The 20,759-nt window shown below is 37.0% G+C and overlaps 2 protein-coding genes across 5 annotated transcripts in view; one reads left to right on the plus strand and one right to left on the minus strand.

The window, feature by feature from the left end:
* Fstl5 (follistatin-like 5) overlaps window positions 1-20,759 on the minus strand; it is a 309,162-nt gene that overhangs the window by 12,382 nt on the left and 276,021 nt on the right. For all 4 annotated transcript variants that reach the window (XM_012289074.2, XM_012289073.2, XM_012289068.2 and 1 more), the window contains exon 2: window positions 7,992-8,066. In XM_012289074.2, the coding sequence (XP_012144464.2) occupies window positions 7,992-8,066 (75 nt within the window). The remainder of the gene's footprint in view (window positions 1-7,991; window positions 8,067-20,759) is intronic.
* On the plus strand, window positions 18,940-20,678 carry LOC100882082 (hemolymph lipopolysaccharide-binding protein-like). Its single transcript, XM_003704904.3, has 2 exons — window positions 18,940-19,482; window positions 20,234-20,678. The coding sequence occupies exons 1-2, from the start codon at window positions 19,153-19,155 to the stop codon at window positions 20,525-20,527; spliced, it is 624 nt and encodes a 207-aa protein (XP_003704952.1). The 5' UTR covers window positions 18,940-19,152; the 3' UTR covers window positions 20,528-20,678.

Raw genomic sequence — 20,759 nt, forward strand, 5'->3', positions numbered from 1 at the left:
GTCTGCGTTTTCTAAATGTATTCGTGGTATGATACTCTTATAATATGTTACAGCTGTTGCAACCGTGTACTGCGGCTTATTAAAAAAAACGAAAAATTTGTCATAAAAATGATTCATGGCAGATTTTTATTCTTTTCCTGAATTGTTCTCGAAAATTTTCCAGGGAAAATGCGTGTCTATTTTTTACATTAATTCGGCAAATTATAATTTTGTTTTAATTACTGTGCTTGTTATTTGTAATTTTAATGAGGAAGAACTGTATCCAATTAAATCATGAAGTTGGAAATTTCATCATTAAAAGTAAACATATTAAGTATATACGATAAATGACGATCTTCCATTTGAACTGTGTTTTTTTTATCGAATACAGTATAAAATAATGAAATATCGATGTAATATAATATTTGTAATATAATTATATTGCAAACTGCTAGAATGTACGTATGAGATACTGTGACAATTTCTGTATAATATCAAAATTTCATGTTTCAAATGAAATTCTGCAAACTTAATAAATTTGTTTCAAATTACAGGTCGTATTTATAGAATTATTCAACTTTGTCGAATGAAATCAATAAATGTTAACCTTGTCAGGGATCGTGATTATCGAATAATTTCATATTGTGCAAACTGTTGAAAACTCCTTTATTTATCTTCTATTTGTTTGTATTCGTACCATTCCCTTTCGGTATATGTGTGGTCTCATTAAACCGATCAACGTGGCGTAAACAACCAGTTCGTTTCGGAAAAATCGTGATTTCGTTCGAGACAAGGATACGGTACGTTCGCGCGTTCGATCCAATTATGGCCAGTCGTTTCATTGGTTCTTCCAGTTGTTGTATTAATGCGTGTTATTTCCGATTATCGATTAATGTCGCTGGAACAATAATATCATTCACTGCGGCACAAGTACGCAAATATTTTTTTACAACAAATTTTTTTAATATACGATGAAATCTTGTTATCATTTGAAATTCTTAGTTGCAATATCATTAAGGGTATGTTGCCATTACTACAATATTATTAATGGGTTGGTATTACAATGCAATGCTATTACTGATGGGTTGATATAAATAAGATGGTATTGATGAAATCATATCACTAATGTAAGGATATTGTTATATGTCACTAATGGATATTGTGATAATATTCTATACTGCTGTCAATAATGTAATAGTATTACTAGCACGATTACACAATTAACGCAGTGTCATCACTAATGGAATCTTATCACTGACGCAGAGTTATCACTAATAAAATATTATCGCTAACGCTACGCTATCATTAATATCATGTTATCACTAACGGAATATTATTACTGACACGATACTATCACTAAAGGAATGTTACCACCAACGCAGAGTTATCACTAACAGAATAATACCACTAACGAAATATTACCACTAACGCGATGCTACCATTCACGTCATGTTATCACTAATCCGATGTTATCATTAATGGAATCTTATCACTAACGCAGAGTTATCACTAATAGAATATTATCACTAACGCTACGCTATCATTAATATCATGTTATGACTAATAGAATATTATCACTAACACTATGCTATCATTAATATCTTGTTATCACTAACAGAATATTATTACTAGCACGATACTATCACTAACGGTATCTTACCACTAACGCAGAGTTATCACTAACAGAATAATATCACTAATGAAATATTACCACTAACGCGATGCTACCATTCACGTCATGTTATCACTAATTCGATGTTATCACTAATGGAATCTTGTCACTAACACATAGTTATCACTAATAGAATATTATCACTAACGCTACGCTATCATTAATATCGTGTTATCACTAACGGAATATTATTAGTAACACAATGCTATCACTAACGGAACCTTACCAGCAACGTAGAGTTATCACTAACAGAATAATATCACTAACGAAATATTACCACTAACGCGATGCTACTAGTCATGTTATCACTAATGCGGCGCTATCACTAACGCAATTTATCATCAATATTACACATCACTAACGGATGTTATCACTGATGTCATCACTAACGCGATATTTCACTATTACGTTGTTATCACTAACACGATGACATCTCTACGATGATAAGTATCACAACACTACGTATCCCTAACTGAACTTTGTCGCTAACATAACACTATAGACGAGTACCACTAACGCCTATCATTAATGCGATGTATCACTAATCACGTATCACTAATATATCAGTATGCATCACTAATGCGTCATACAATATAATATTCTAATATAAACAAAAAATAGTCTACTTATACGACCAATTTCAAAACTTGCTTCATGTGTGGCCATATGGCGAATCACGAGTGAACTTTCTCGAAATATGAAGCTCGCTGAAATTCTACCTCTCGAAATACAAAAGACATGCAATAAGCAGAAAGTGGAAGCGTTTAGTTAAAGAACAGCCGTTCTATAAGTAAACTCCATGTAAATACATGGCAAGTGTTAGATGAACAGACTTGAACGCTCATTACAAGATAACTTCGCGAACTAGTTTTGTTACAAGCAACAATAGCCACTTGTTTTGTAGCAGAATTTTACGCTTATAAGTTTGCCCGTCTGCGGACGAAATCACGGGCGTTGTTATTTTCCTTGAGGTAATTAAACCCTGTTGGCGAACCCGTTGCGTGTGTGCCTATGTATAACAAACGCTGGTATTTCTTCAGTAATGGAGATGATTAATTAATAACGTTCGAATGAACCGGGTGTATACATCGACGAGCATTTTAAGCTTCTGTAGGGAAAGCGATGTAGGGGTAGAAACTTTATCGTTTGTTCCACATTGAAGAACACTCGGTGAAATAAATTAACTAATTTTTTATTTTGAAATGTTTCAAATTTGCGAACGTAGAAATACGACGCGGTAAAAGTTTGAATATTGGGAAGTTTTCAATTTTTCAAATTTTTAAATATTCATCAATTCGTAAATGGAGAAATTTAGATACACGGAAAATTTGTCAACGCGTCGAACTTTGAAATTGTTGCATTCGGATGACTGAAAGTTCTCGAATTCGAAGTCATTTTCCGGTCGGTAACTGTACATTATGCAGAACACACTGTAAACTTGTAACCCGTCGACAGCGAGCAGGTATCACGACAGTTGGCAGTAGATCGTTAGGATGTAGGAAATCGGAAGAACCGACAGGATATGGAAATTAGTCGGTTCGAACAACGCTTCGAATTTGGTTGTCAGACGTTGTTTGCGTTTACATTTATCATGGGACGTCGCGCAATCAAAACCGCTTCAGATCGCGACGAATTATCCTCGCATGGCGGAGGAGCATGTACACTCTCGTACAACGAAAGCTTCCCTTAGGAAATGTGAAACAATATTTAAATACTTAGGATTTCCCTGCGCTGGATAGCTCAAATACTACATTTTTTAATTCTCTGTTCTTTCAATTCCTAAATTCTTCATTTCGAATTATGAGGAATTGAAATTTTTGTATTCTAGATTCTCAATTTTGCAACTTTTTAGATTACTTGAATTGGGCAAATTAGTTAAAGTAGTCAAAGTAGTCAAAGTAGTCAAAGTAGTTAAAGTAGTCAAATTAGTCAAATTAGTCAAATTAGTCAAATTAGTCAAATTAGTCAAGTTACTCAAATTATTCAAGTTACTCAAATCGCTCAAGTTACTCAAATCACTCAAGTTACTCAAATCGCTCAAATTACTCAAATCACTCAAATCACTCACATTATTCATATTACTCAAATTACCCAAATTACTCAAATTCTCAAATTCTCAAATTTCCAATTCTCAAATTTTCAAATTCTCAAATTTCCAAATTCTCAAATTCTCAAATTTCCAATTCTCAAATTTTCAAATTCTCAAATTTCCAAATTCTCAAATTCTCAAATTTCCAACTCTCAAATTTTCAAATTCTCAAATTTCCAAATTCTCAAATTTCCAAATTCTCAAATTTCCAAATACTCAAATTTCCAAATTCTCAAATCTCCAAATTCTCAAATTTCCAAATTCTCAAATTTCCAAATTTTCAAGTTTCCAAATTCTCAAATTTCCAAATTCTCAAATCTCCAAATCCTCAAATTTCCAAATCCTCAAATTTCCAAATTCTCAAATTTCCAAATTCTCAAATTTCCAAATTCTCAAATGTCCAAATTTTCAAATTTCCAAATTTTCAAGTTTCCAAATTCTCAAATTTCCAAATTCTCAAATCTCCAAATCCTCAAATTTCCAAATCCTCAAATTTCCAAATTCTCAAATTTCCAAATTCTCAAATTTCCAAATTCTCAAATTTCCAAATTTTCAAATTTCCAAATTTCCAAATTTCCAAATTCTCAAATTTCCAAATTCTCAAATTTCCACATTCTCAAATTTCCAAATTCTCAAATTTCCAAATTCTCAAATTTCCAAATTTTCAAATTTCCAAATTCTCAAATTTCCAAATTCTCAAATGTCCAAATACTCAAATTTCCAAATACTCAAATTTCCAAATTCTCAAATTTCCACATTCTCAAATTTCCAAATTCTCAAATTTCCAAATTCTTAAATTTCCAAATTCTCAAATTTCCAAATTCTCAAATTTCCACATTCTCAAATTTCCAAATTCTCAAATTTCCAAATTCTCAAATTTCCACATTCTCAAATTTCCACATTCTCAAATTTCCAAATTCTCAAATCTCCAAATTCTCAAATTTCCAAATCCTCAAATTTCCAAATCCTCAAATCTCCAAATCCTCAAATCTCCAAATTCTCAAATCTCCAAATCCTCAAATCTCCAAATCCTCAAATCTCCAAATCCTTAAATCTCCAAATTCTCAAATCTCCAAATTCTCAAATCTCCAAATATTTACAAATCTCCGAATTCTAAAATCACCCCCTCACATCCCCAAATTGTCAAATTTCCTAATTCCAAAGAGCCAAATCTACACCCCAAATTCCTGAACTCTTACAATATCCACTCCCAAACTTCCAAATGAAAAATTTTCGAAAACAAATGCCGCTATGCTTCTCTGTCCGTGCAAATTTATCTCGAGCGCAGGAAAGTCTGAGTTGTAGTCGACTGTACAGGGGACGAAATGCCTGCAACGATCCGGCCACCTATTGCGCCGGGCTAAATTCTGGCACGCCGACAATTATGTTGGACTACGGTGTTACACGAGGCCACGAGACAACCGGTGTTCAGCATGCTATTGCACATGCATCGGAACAAACACTTCCGGTCAACATTGACGGAATGGCTAGCACACGCACTCGTACAACGATCACGGCATGTCGGATGTTTCTCGACTGATGCTGTGGCGTTCCTGAAGAGACGAGAGCCCCGGAAAAGCATCATTGTGGCAGGAATTCCAGATGCACTAATTATTTTCAAGTTAATTAAGATTTTTAATTAACTTGGCTGTTTCTCGATGGGAAAGCAAACGATTCTTTAGCTACTGTGGTATAAAAATAGCACCACTATGTCATTCCGTAAGCGACGTCGTTTTTACGCACTGCTTCGTTGCGATAGTTACCGCGGTTTATCGATTAAATAGACGTTGTTTATTGTATTACATGATTCTATGTTATGTAATAATATATGTGATACATAATGTTGTTTAATAACTTCATGATACAGTCAAAGAATTTATAATGAACTGTTATATAATCAATGGGGTATTATTTTGAAATTTGTTCTGGATTGGTATCTTTTGGATAGGTTTGACTTCTTAAAACTACTTGTAAATAATGTTTTTCGTGTAATAATAAATAAGGTGGAGTAAAATGTTACCCTATACAAATTGTATTAAGGTAAAACGAATTAGGTAAAGTCGACTCGATTGAATACAGCCATGGTCCTAAGCCCTGGACTTAGGGTCTAATACCATAAGTTTATGGGCCCAGAATCAGGCTTTTCCACGTTCTTGGGTTTCGCTGCGAATCGAAGGACGATGTAGAAATCCCTGCAAATTAACTATCCGATTTTACGAGCCGTTTCAACAAAAATACCGCGAGACTTGAACTTGGGTAAAGTTTGGAAATTTAGAAATGCAAAAGTTAGCATCCCTGAATGTACAAATGAAATTTCGCGCGGGATAGCTGGAAACATCCGCGGAGGCACGACACGAAACTACGATAAAACGTATTCATTTCGTAGTGTTTTCGTGTTTACAGCATGGTTTCGCTTAATTAAAATGTTTCCGTCGATGTAACTTTAAACTTTAACCGTACAGAATTTCCGAGCACACACTGATTAAAACCGTCACGTATCTCGTTTGCCTTGCGATTTTGATTTCTGGGTCGCGTTCTAAATAACGGCCAATAGAAAATGCATGCCTATTTCAGCGAATAGTATTTTAGTTTGATCGATCATCACAACAGTCGCAAGTGGGTCACTGGGAGTTGGAACCGATTGGAAGGAACCGGTTATGTCATTTCTTGTCCGAAGAAAGCTTGTCAAGCGAATAATGTCAGGACATAGTGTGGTGCATTGGGACGCGAGGGTGGCTTCGACAACGTTGGCAACGATTTTTCTTTTTTTTTTCTTTCCCGCCCTATTCTTTGCGGAACTTCCACTCGGTACTCGACTTTCCATCAGAGAAGCGATGCACGCGAGTAATGTGTAGTTTAAATGCAGAAATTTCTCGTAGCAGAAGCGCGAACAAAACTTCTGACGGCGAAAAAAAGGAGAATAGACGAAAGCAATTTGCGTTCATCCATCGGGCAGCAATAAAAGGATCTAATGTGCTATTTCGCGATGCATGGTTAACATTTCAATTTCCCTTGAATAGATCTAAAATACTAGATCTAAATATTTTCACATCTTTAGAACCCCACATTCCAATTATTTTAATTATACAGTACTTCAGTATTCCGAGACTTTAATATACTAACATCCCTTGATTTAAATAACATCCGTGGTGTTCCAAGTCTGAAAATTTATTTTGAGAGTTGTCGATCGTTAATTTATATGGGTCTGATTTTAATTTGATTGCTTGCTACAATTTGAGATGAAAGTTAAACCCTTGCGCTCGAGAGGTGCCTCTCAGGCGCCATTCGATTAAATACAATAATTTGAAATAAGTATTATTTAATTAATTCTATAATGGTGCTCGTGCGATGTATTAACACAGTGAAATAGACAATAGTGGAAATTATTAGTAGAAAAATAATAACCTCAAGAGAACTCATTTAACATTTTAATTAATATTTCAAAGTCGCTGTTTGCAAACAATAAAATTATCTTCGAGTGCAAAGTGTTAAATGAAAATTGGAGATAAGAGAAAAAAGGGTAGACGGTCGGAGAAAATCGCTGAAAGATTCTGACTGTTAATCAGCTGTCTCTCGAATCGCTCGGAATAAATCCAACGTTTTTCCACTTTGCCATTTGTTGCTTTCCCCTCCTCCTTATCACTACGTGATTTTTCCTCGTTTCAGCGTTGGTAACCGGGTGCCCGATGCGGAAAAGAGGATTTCGTGGGGTGCGCCAGGTTGATCCATAAATCTGTCGATAGAAATATTGCGCGTTTTCTAAGCGGAAAAGCAGGTAGGCAAGCAGGTAGGCGAATAGGTAGACAGGAGAAGTTGGAATAGAACGATTTTATACGACCCTTCCATTTTTATTCCATTCTTTCCTGTCGTTCCTCGAGAAACACGTTTCGGGTTGACTGCTATGGCAACGTATAAATTATATTGCAATTTTCGAGGAACGCTGGATTTTACCGATTAGAACGGTCAACGTAAATTAGTCAAAATGATTACTTGTCATGCTTGGATAATCTTGACAAACGTACTGGAGCCATGAAACGTCGAATATTCCATAAATTTGAATTAGTATTCGAACAACTTCAAATACGAAATTAGATCGACAAATGTGACAGGCAACATGAAATGCGTCGACTAAAATTAAACTCGAACGAGAAAATATTGAACAAATTATATGTAGAGAAATAATATAAAATTTTTCAATAGCAATTATAACATCGGAATGAAAATGAGATTTAAAATTAAATTTAAGCTTACCTTGTGACCGGCGGCACACACATAAATCCACGATAGCAGGAGGTAGAGGGTCGAGATCTGGAATTTCCGTTTCATCTGGAACAGATGCATTTGCGTCAAAATAGAAATGTCATATTCGAGTTAGGATTAATCAATCGGTTTTGGATTACAATTTAATCCGGTCCATGATGGAGAATTTTTCTGATCGAGCACCGCTGTGTACCGTCTGTCCATTTACTAAACGAAGCGCATTCGCTTCGGAAATAATTACAAACTTTCAATTTAGGCAAATTTATCGGAAGAGTATTAACCTACAATTCTCTTGCGTCATTTATAGCTAGCTAATTGATACAACTTTACGGCAACTAAGGAAATTAAAATGTTAGACACATTTTTTCAGCGGTAGATTCTAATTTGAACTGGACGTAAAATTCAAGTACAATGAAACTACGAGTGACGTTTATTACATTTGAACTGTTGTGTGCGTCACGATATTGTAGGGCAGGTTCCCTTCGCTGTTCATACTTCTTCAGTCATTAATACAACAGCGTACTATAATAATTAATTTTATTCATCAGATCGTCGCACAACAAATATTCTGAAACATAAAGTTCGATATGGTTTTGACGATACGGAAGTGAGGTAGATATTAACAATTCAAGGAACCGAACAGAAATATTAAATTAAAGTGTAATTCTGCAATTTCCGGTAACTGACAATAATTAGAGAACACGATTTCCGTTTCTGCCACAATCGAAGAGGACGTTTCGAGAAATATGTATTTCGCGTGTCATGGAATATTGAAACAACCGACTGCGAAGCGACTCCCGTTTGGTTCCACAGGCCGGTTAATATTTCACGATTTAATAGTTCCGCGTTTGCGAGTAGTTCGAAACCGATGGAAACGAATTTACACGAACGAAACGGCCCAGCCGGAAGCGGAGGAGTATTCGCGTCTACGTTTGCGATTTAATCTTCTCCGCCCCTCTTTTGGCGCGATAAATCATCGGGTGACTCTGCGATTCTGTTAATAAAATGCGACAGCGAACAAAGATTCGTTTAATTTATCGGACAACCTGGATGCTGGTTGGGCAAATAAACGTTCGGTCTACCACCGCATGGTACCTGCTTTTCAATTAGCTGGCGAACAAGATCCTGCCCGATTAGAATCTCCTACGATTTTCACGACGGAATGCATTCGGGGATTTAAACGCTTCCTTCCGAACAATCTACTGTTCCGATCTTTTTGCTTCCACTGTTACCCGGTACTTAATTACTCCGACGATATTTAACCGCAACCCTTTCTCATCCCTTGCCCAACGATTTCTTTCGCGAACCCATTTGCATAATAATTTATCTCCCATTAAACTTAGTTTATTTGTCAAACCGGGTAGTATCGATTTTCCTTAGAGCCGTAAATTGATTCTTGTTATTTCGGTAGGGAACAAATAATTATAGGGTCATTCCACGTTACGATCACTTTTGGACGTCACAAAATAACCCAATCCTTCATGAATAAAACAAAAACAAAATTAGCTAAATCGGTTCAGAAGTTTCTGAGAAAAAAATTCGTAAGTGAAGTCTATTTTTGCAAAAATTGCAAAATTTGAAGGGTTGTTAACAAATTCGAAACCGGCAAAATGATGACTTAAACCTCCCCCTAATTTTATATGGACTACAACATATTTTGATTAGAGCAAAATCGCAGATGACCCTACATTATGTGATACATACTGAAATATATCGCGATGATTTGGATGCGCGTGATTAATCGTTGAGTTAAGTAAACTATTTTCATGCGTCACGTTTTACACGGTACAACAGTGATCTATCATTACCATGAGTAATCCAACATCATGTTCCGTTCAATCCCGAACGTAAGAGCTTAATTTAATGCGGGATGTAAAATAGAAACTCCGAAACAGGCGTTGGATTTACCCGGGCTGCAAAATTGACTCGGTTATCTGTTGCATAAATGGGAACAGGATGATAACTAAACAATAGATTGTTAAGCGCCATAGCTGCTATGATTGGCAATAACTAAACAATAGACAGTAAACAAACAATAGAATTATAACTAAACGACAAGCTGCTATAGATTAACTCGATGTTATAAGGCAAACACGGCAGTATATTAACATTTACCGCTGGCTGTTGAAACGATCGAGTAAATATCGATTTACAATTTAACACCCTGTGTTCGCGATACTGATCTATTCACACCATCATTCTTTCTAATCTTTTTACTCCATACCTATTACAAACCTTTTAACTATATAAAATGCTAGCTCCAATTCCTAAATTGATGATTTTGTAATGGAGTCTTGAAACATTTTACAGTCGAAACTCACATTTGATTTGATACAAGTTGAAATAAGTATCTACAATGTTATGATTGGGCATAGTGAAAGAGACAATTGTAACAAAATTAATAATAGAAAAATAACAGTCCGAAAATATTTATCACACTTTTCAACTAAAAAGTTTCAGAGTTGCTAAAAAAAGTGCAAAAAGTTAATACGTAGTCTCTTGTTACTTATGAAAGAATATGTGAGACTACAGGGTGTCTCACAACTGGTGGAGGTCCCTGAAGTGGGAGGTAGACCAATCAGAGCGCGATTGAGCGCGTGCAGACGCGACACCTTCGAGTCTAATGGCCGCGAACGTGATCAAGAGTTCTGATTGGTCCGTGTTTTTCCTTAATAATTCAGAAACGAAGCTTCAAATCCCATTTTTGTAAAGGGAAATCTTATTCAGAATCACGTCAGCTATCCCCCATTTCAGGAACCTACACTAGTTGTGAGACACCCCGTATAATAGAATAACATTTGGAGTTCAATGGGTAAGAGTGTCATAATTTTCATGAAACTTCAAATTGACACACCACAAGTTATTTAAGAAAATGTGCATGTCATCGAATGATTTAATACGCGTCAAATAATTTCCAGCGGAATTAAAGTTTCCTTCAGACAAAGAAAACACTGTTTCTTGCTTCAGTAAATCGCGTCTCGTCGTTTCTTTACGCGACAAACGAGAAAATTGATTAAATCACACGATCGTTTGGGGTGTATGCTCAATAAATCGGTGGCACGGTTATGAAAGGGAAAACTTATACGCGGCCGTGCTCGTTTCTAATCGTCTTATCGCAAAGGCGATTCGTGAACGGATCTATTCGCGTGACCCGCGCCACCCTGGGCAAATATAACCCGCGAGAATATGAAGACATCCGTAGACGGTGGTGGTATTAATTAAAAGTGCCGAGCGCCTGTTTTGCTTTTGGATCAGACAGCCTCATTCGTAGCGAAAAGCACGCTCGCTGCTCGCCGGAGCGCGATTTTCGTGGGGAGGTTTCTTCTTTTTTTTCCTCCTTCGCGCGTTTCATCCCCGTCGAAGCGAGGAATTTTCAGCGAACCATATCTCTCTGATTCAACGTGTAATCGTTATGGATGCATTGAATACGAGATTATGAAGGATACGCGTTTCCTCGGACCGAGTCGCCATTATGGTAACTCATTTACCTCGAAAATTAAATAAATAATAAACTTTGGAATTTTTCGATTTAAGTGTAGCGACATTTGTCGTTTTATTACCTCTGTAATTTCTCTCGTGTTTTATTATGGATATAAAGTGTCGTACTTGTCAGACTACTTCAGGTTTTATTGCCGTGTGTTGTATCGTTAAACAGTAGGTATTTTTATATCTCTGTATTTTATGTACAGTTTTAAATCCATATGTTCCCAGACTTTGATAATATTAGGTAGCAATATTATTAGGCATTTAATGCTTTCATATCACAAATATTGCTACCCTCAGATTTTAATAGTCCTAGTATATCCAATATTATTTCTAAATAATACCTCCAGAAACAAAACTACAATATCCACAATATACTTAGACCTCAATACTTCTCGATTCACAATACCTTTAAATTTCAATATAAGCACAATATCGCTAGATAATGATATCTCTAGTTGCCAATAATATGCTACATAATATACTACATCGTTAGACTTCTTTGAGTTCCAATATCCCTGAGACTCCAGTTTTCTAACTTTCTCAGATCCCAACATCTGTAAACTACTCCAACATCCCTCCATCCTAATTTCAAAATATCCCCTGATTCTAAGCCAATTTCCGAATTCTCCCAGAATCCAATATCCCAGTAGAATTCCAAAATATTCCCAGATTTGATCCCAGCAGTTCGTTATTTAAGCTCCAATATTGCTAGATCCGAATATTCCCGGAGACCAATATTCTAATATTCCAATATCCGTCAATTCCAATATCTCTAGATCTCCGGTGCAACAAAGTAATATAAACCTTTCAGATCCGACGTCAGTTTCGCGAAGTTAGAGAATAACAATTTTTCGTCTGACAGAATTTATCCAACGGGACGAAATCGTTTTATTCGGATGTATCGCGGGTTAAAGTGTCCCCCAAGACGGATTGCGTATCCAACGGCGGTGGAGAGGTCGAGGATCCTTTCACGGTGGATACCGAATTTTTCTCACGTACATGCCATATAACGTTGGTTGAAAAATGAATTTCCCTTAACCGTATTCCCGACGATACGCGATACTTTATTTAGCGCGTTTAATCCGCGCGAAGCTGGAGATAAATCCGTGGACGTTAGCCTGCCTCGAGTCGTAAATCGACCGTCTCGACGCTAAGCGGTTGAGATCGTTCGGCAGTTTAGAAATCGTACACCGCGGCGTCTTAGGAGCCCGCCTTTTCGGAATCCATCCCGGCTTTTCAATTGCAAGACAAATAGCGTTGATAAAAGAGGAAATATATTGTTATTGACCGAAGCTGTTACCCGCGGTTTCCGTCCGCCAGTACGTATATATCCGAAAAACGTTTATGCTGCAAACGATTGGCTCGCCTTTAAATCTTGTTTCCGATCCAGGGACGGGAGAAGCACTACCGTCCTACTACTTCCGGAAGTGAGCAGAAAACACCAGAAGCCATTTTCAGGGAATAATCGATCGCGTTACCTTCGTGTCTACCTACATATTCTTTACATCTTTACTATTCTATTCAACACCTCTATCTTTACAGCTAATTTACCCTTTTATTACCTTACTGTTCTACTGTTCTGTTATCTTACCTTACCCTTTTATTACTTTACTGCCATTTGATTGTTTCACTCAAGGCTAGCATAAATGATTCATTCGTTTTGAGGAGGTACTTCAAAAGTACACACATGAAAGATAAATATCTCATAATCTTATCTTGTCTTATAAATACGAAAAGAGTTACAAACTCACCAAGTTTATGCACCCTCTACAAATATTCAATATGCACCCCTTTGGATCGGCCCGCAATACTTAGTCGAGCTCAAAGATCAGTGCTGTGCTTCAGACAATTGACAATTCTAAAAAGTGTATGAAATGAGCTCGATTATCGTCTGAACGTGTGTCGTGTCAAAGGGGTACAATATTACTAATGAACATTAGTAGAGGGTGTATAAAGGTGAGTTCGTGTTTCTTTTCATGTATCTTTCATGCGTATACGTGTAATACTTTCGAAGATATAGTCTTTTGAATACAAATGAATTATTTATGCTACCGCGCATTTAGGTCTGAAACCTTCCCCCTTAAGAACCAGTCCAATTTCTGCTAGTCGAAAAATTCTTTTAAAAAAATGAAAAGAGGTCATACAAGGAAGAGTTAAGTTCGGAAAAATGGTTGTTCGAAGGTGGAACCCCCTTAAGAGGTTAAACGTTACGGAACAAGCTAGGATAAAGAGCCGAACAGTCTCGATGTCGAAGGTCTTTACCTTCTTAACCTCACAGGGATCCATGCTTTTCAGATCGCTTAACCGACTCCTTCCCGGTCCATTTAACATTCTGATATCCAGCGAGTTTTATGAGCACCGACCAGACCCGTCGTTTCCCGCGCGGGGAAATTGAAACGCGATTGAAAAAGTTCGAGGGTTGCCTACGCGACCAATTTCTTCGCTGCCGATTCCGTTCGCGTTTTCGCTTTGCCAATTAAGCGGTTCGTCGTTGTTATTCCTTCACGGTAAAACTTGTCCAGGGATAATCATTTTCTTGTCCATTTCGTAAAATGCTTGTTCGAGAAACTCGTTTTTCTTGAAATTGAGGTACGCAGAGATTCAAACGATGATAAAGGATTTAATGGTTATTACAAACGTTATGAGTTTCCAAACAATTAATACGACGAATGCTTCAAAGGTTAAAACTGACGTAGAAACTGGTGAATTTCGGATTATGGATTGGATTGCCTACATATATGCTAATTGTTATACGCATTACATATGCAAATTAATTGTATTAATAAATTTATCATTCCGCATTATTTGGTACATCGATATGAATAATTCCTTGTATAATTTTGATACGGGTCACAGCTTTGGCACGAAAACTTATATACAGGGGTACTTTAATATTTATATTTAATATTCTATTGTTTCGCTGGTCTATAAAATGGTGTAAGGTTATATAATAATTATATTGGTATCTTATTATATCTTTCAGGGAGTTACACTAGTTGTGAGACACCCTGTATCTGTATTGCATGCATATCTATGTACGTACACTACCGTCCATAAGTATCCGGACACCAGCGAAATATGCATGAAAGTTATTCAAGTACCTGCAACAGTAACTAAAATCGATTCTTTTTCTGCGAAGGTCAGAATACTGGAACGTTTTTCGATTGATAATTCTCGTTTGGAACTCATATCTCGATGGAAAAGAAGCTACAGACGAACTAAACCGAAACTGTCGAGTGCGTAGCGTTACCTCCATTCTTATCTCCATTGAGGGAACCTAAACATCTACCAACAGTTTACAAACACTTGAAACATATCGAAGAACCCTCTGAATACGTTCTGCACCATAGAAATGAAACACAGTAGAAATTAAAATTTTTTTTAGAATCGAAAGCGTTTCATTAGATTCACAAATTTGGACTTTGTACTTCTGGACATGAATTTTACTTTCACACTTTCATTGTATAATTTGTACTTAAAAATTAATTCTATTACTTTATGACACCTCGGAAAAGATAATAATAATTATTACAAATGATATGATGACCCTAAATACATTTCGTACAAAGTTCAACTATGTTTTATGTAACGAAATCAAGGGACGGATACTTATGGACGGTAGTGCATATCTGTAACTACATCTATATTAAAATCTATATACATATATACACATATTGTGCATCCATAATTTACATCTGTATTCATATCTCATTCATTTTTAACATTGCCATTCCATTACCCGTAACATATCATTAGAACAAAAATATCTAACAAACGATAGAAATTTTCTGAACACGACCCCAATTTTCCATCATTTTATTCAACGTGACTATATGTGAAGCAAGCGACCGAAGTATATTACGAAAAAGAATGTGATCCATTTTCCCACGAAGTTTAGTACGCCACGAAGATCGGAAGATCCTTTCTCATCTGGTGGGTCTTAATCGGGAAGTCTCGTGGTATCTCTAATTTACATCCGGTGTCTCTGTCGCGGTTAAAAAAGCTCGTCGGTCGCCGGAAGACAAATCGAGCGGCTCTGTAATTATTCGAAGAAAAGAAGAAACGTTGGACGGGTCAGGGCCGCGTGGATGGTTGATATTTTTTTAAGAGACGGACGACGAGGTAGGAAACGAAAGAGGAGAAACTCGACGTCGGAGACGAAGCAGCTGGTGGGAATGCTTTATTGCGTGCAGAGATAATGGGGACGATGCGGGTTCCGCTTGAATTTCCGCCTTCAGAATCGCATCCACCGTGAATCCAACTGTTCGTTGTTTTATAGATACCTTATCAAGGATTCTTCTAATTCTCTGGCGAACATCAGGGCACTTTTCATTTGACGTTATCTGTGGTGAAAAGACGGAGAATCTGCTCGTCGTTAACACAGTTAACTTACATTTCATATTCTTGTAGAAATGCCCGTATTTGATTAATATGACGCTGCTATTTCATTATCTTAATAACAGCGATAAAACAGTCAAAGTGAAAAAAGAATTTGTTAGCGCATTCTTCTGTGACATAACTATGATTAAATAACTGAATTTAGTAGACTTTAAAAACTAACAAGGTAACAAATATAAACGTTAAAATTTAAACGAGTCAATTTACCGTAACTTTACCTTGGTTCACCTCGCCTCACTTAATCTAACTTAACCTTAGATCTATTAAGCTAGTCTAATAGATCTAAGCTATCCTAATAGAGTTGAATGAAAACCTAACATAATCTAACCTTGTACACAATGTTCTCGTTTAAGATAATTACCCCTGGCCGAAATTAGATTAGATTTAAAATCCAAGCAAGAATTAATAGATAGAATGATTAAATTTCAGGATAGATTATAGCAAGTTTTAAACAATTGATAAGTTTCAGTCTAAACTCCTACACGATATTTTAACAGTGTTATATCAACGGGTATCAATAACCTTGATATAAATCTAACGACACTTAATTTTTTTGCAATTATATGGACGTATGTTTAGTCGTAACAAGAGCGAATAAAAGCAGTTGTACCATTAACGATCCACTTGGTAAAACAATTTAACTTTTTACGCAGGCTGGGCCGAGACTTAACGAGCGGTTACGTGTTATTTGAATACACACGGTGCGCTGTTTATTTCTGCCCAGAGTCTGCCTCTTGTCTACGAAAGTACCGTGCTCAAATGAATTTTATTCTTGCGGTTTTAAATTGCTGCTCGACCCGCTGTCGCTTTGCATTAATTATTCGCAAAGAAGCAGGAAAGAATGAAAACGTATTCGGTGTCCAGGGTACGTTCGTGTTGCATAATCTAATGTGCATTAGGAGAATCGACCCTTGTTTATTAAACAAATTAGATTAATCTAAGTAGTGGTAAACATAATACACAGCTCAACCAAATTACTTTTCGAGACTTCAAAGTCGCTTGCTGTTTATCGATTTTAACTTCAAAGTAATTTAATCTGCGCAAGGTGCGCTGGCAGCTTAAAAATTCCGAAGCCATTTTTAATACCAACAGCGTTGCTATGCCGTGGTTAAAAAGGAGGAATAAATGAAAAGTGGTTCCGAATTTTCTAAACGTCCCCTTTGCGGAACTGCGTTAGAACGCAACGGAGTTAATGAAAATTTGAGGAATTTGCGTCTTCATAAATTTTAAGTCTCAAATGGCTTCACCGAACCGTTTATGAGTTATAGCGGTTTTAATATTCCTTAATTTTGCGCCAGTTCCTGTGACGCATCGTTATTAAATGCAACGGAGACATTGAAAAAGTGCGACAGCTTTTTTCAAATTCTCTGTATAACTCTGGATCAGCATAAATGTACAAAACTTCATTAATCATGAATTATTTTTGCAGAATTTTCTCCTTACGAAGTTAATCAAATATGTAAATTGTTGCAACAGCAGCAAATTGTGACTAACAATAAATATTTTATTCTAATTATACTTAGATTCATATTTGTGCAAGAAACAAAGATATTAATGAAAGAACAGTTTCCGGTAAAGTCTTCTGATTCTTAAAGTTGCGAAATAATGAATTTCTTTCAGTTCCGATTTAATTTTCAATTTTGTTCGCGGTAGAGGTTGCTCATTAGTGGTTCAAGAGATAATTACAGCAACGGAAACAAACACATTCACCGGATGTCGGGTGATTTCTCCGGTGTTCCGAGTTTGTTGTTCGCGAAACGACAGAACATACACGCGTTACGATGTATCCTATGCAATTATCGTCCGCGAGAACGACGTACGTCGGCCATTAGAGTTGCCGTTTAAATTGTATTAATTTCTGACAAGCCATCGGACGATGGCCGAACTTGCAATTACCGTAATTGAAACGCTCGTCGAGGGACGATCAACGTGGTAGGCGCAGCATGTACGGGTATATCGATACAGTATGGCCGACAACTCGCGAATGCAAATATTTTAAGGCGACAGCTGTTGCTCGAGTGTCGCTCATTAAGCAGAAGCACCAGCTTCAGAATTTCCTTTCGGCTCAAGGGACATCAGCGAAATTCCGCTGTTTCGCGATTACCGTTATACACGCTTCGCGAACACCACCCAACGGCACTTCCATTTATCGCCGAAGATAGGTTAGGTAGCGGTGACTTCTGCGATTGTCTGTGGATCGGAAGTAAAACGAAATCTTGATTCTTTTTGGAGAAAAGTTCGGAGATCGTTGGGATTGCGAAATGTTATTTGATGGGATTGGGAACTGATTTTCAATTACAATCATTTTCAAGCGGTAGTTTCGGGAGTGTCGCGTGTGGGTTTTGCGAATAGTCATTGAAGACAGTTTAAGAATGATTTAGGGGTAAAGACACTGTGAATCTTTAATGATAATTAAAGGCTACTTACAAGGAATCTATGAACTAACAGGCAATTAATAAATGTAGGCAATAACAAAATTATGGTTTGATGATCTTTCAAGATCGATAGATTTACAAGTAACTGTTTGTCTATTCTGATGCAACTTTGTCAGGTGAAAATGAGCAACACATTTCTTGATAGCCTAATCGCAAGTTAAGGGGGTGAAATCACCTCCTGAAGTTTCAGCAGAAAAATGCTATCTCGAAAGCTATCGTAGAGATAAGAAAACTTCTTCAGGAAAAGTTTCATGGTCTCTTGAGGTAAAATAGAAAGTGGTCACAGATTTTGTAAAAAGTAATCTGCTCATAACAACAAAATTGTTACATTATTTTAAGAGATACAATAATTCTTCAGAAATTGTTTTCTGAAGCTATTGTATACAGCAGACTTTCCTCTTACAGATTTGTAAATCATTTAGTCAGCTATTATTATGTGTACATTAAAATCAGAAACCAGTTTCACCAGAAATCAGTTTCATTAAAATCAGAACCAGTTCGGTATGTTTATCGATCTTGGGTCTTTTCCATAACAGGTATAAAGAATTCTTGCACATGTTTTCCTGTCTGACATATAAATTACAAGAAGATCGAAAAAGAGTAAGGATTTCCGAAACGACCAATCGGCATTTCGATCCTATTTAAAGACAAGGTTAAGTTCAGTAGTCATCAGAAGTAGCGAGTAAGGGTATCTCAGTTCCCTCGCGATTCCTACGCGTTCTCGTTAAATGAAGCTTCAACGGCGACAAAGGATAGTTAAAAGCGAAACATAGTGACGTAAAAGCCGTTCTAACGAGTACAATTCAATTGACACTAGCGAGCACAATCAAAGGATGTCGCTGTTAAGTTCTCTGGTTAATTTTATCGTCCCGTTAAGTTTGGCTGTTCCGAACTCCGTGGCGAGTCTATGCACTGGAAATTTCTTCCAATCGTATCGGCCCTGCTTAAATGATCCGTGTAATACTCGTAACGTGACTTGTGGAAACGGTTTCATATGCAATTTAGGGCTGCGTGGTGTGTCTACACGCGATGATTATTATTACACGCCTGGAATCGGTTCGCATAAACTTCATACTAGAGCATTGACGTGGAATGAAGCGAGGAAAGTGTGCAACGAGGAGGGTGGCCATTTGGCAATCATCAACTCGATTGCGGAAGCGCACGTAAGTTTTATTGTATTTTTTATGATTTCTCAAAAATGATTTCGATAGGATTGAAATTATACGTTGCGGCAAATATTGCTAATGTTCGAACTCCAAACTATACTCGAATTTAATACCGAGTGCACTCTATTCTTTCATTTCCGAAAGCATTTTAAACTCTACAAGATCTTCCCCGCGATTCAGCTTAAATTAATTTCAAACTTTATTGCTTCCACATTTCCATACCCACACGTTTTGCAAATGAGTCCAAACCGAATGGCACTCATATTTCTTTGCACAAAATGAGTGGAATATCTCGAGCGTCTGCAGGAAAAAACCAACAAACCGGCTTGGACATTTAACCTCGTCAGAACCGGCTGATTAAAAATCAAACCGTACAAAGCAGTCCAAACAGCATTTTATATCGCATGACTGTTTCGCGGGTGATAGGTTAGAATGATTCGGTGTCCCATAGTTCGGGAGATTAATTCGTTATCCATCGTAATAGGACCGCTTCACAATTCAATTTTATTCGTATTACCCACGGGAGAGGACGCGTTTTATTTCACGATCGCGCGTCAGGCTTGAATTAACCGTGTCACTGGCAATTTATATTCCCGCTCTTTGATCCATCGAAAGGCACACCATTAGCGTTCGCGAAATGGCACCCGTTGAAAGAGCGATTTATGGTGGTCCCGATTAAAAGCAGCCCGATAGCGTCACTTACGCTCGATCCCACCCTCTCTTCTTTCATCGTCCGCTTTTTTTTCAGGTATTAATGGATATATTTAATCGATCGAGCCCGGTGAAAGGTTCCGACGTCACCGGCCAAGCCTACATAGGTACACACGATTTATATGCGGAGGGCGATTGGACCACTATTCTTGGAGATTCGTTGGCGAAAACTGGATATACCGAATGGAGCGACAAGTATAATGGACAGCCGGATAATACAGGCGGTGTACAAAACTGCGGTTCAATCTTCAGGGATGGAAAGATGGACGATATAAGATGCGACTTACCGCATGCCTTCTTCTGCGAACTATCTTGCTCGTCGCTTCTTTAATTACTTTTACGAAACTCTGGTTCAAACGGATGCAAGGATTCTTGTTTTTTCTAAAGAACTTCGATTTTTTCAGCAATTATGGCGATATGTACATCACGACTTGTACTTAATAAAAGGAAGTGACTGTTCGGTAAAACGGTATGACAATATATATGTTTCTACTACTTTTTTTAGCGGGCTTCTTCTTCCTGTGTAAAGAAGTATTGGCAATATTTAAAAAACCATTTCGTGT

The sequence above is a fragment of the Megachile rotundata genome, chromosome 1 (assembly GCF_050947335.1).
Source record: "Megachile rotundata isolate GNS110a chromosome 1, iyMegRotu1, whole genome shotgun sequence".
Taxonomy (NCBI): Eukaryota; Metazoa; Arthropoda; class Insecta; order Hymenoptera; family Megachilidae; genus Megachile; species Megachile rotundata.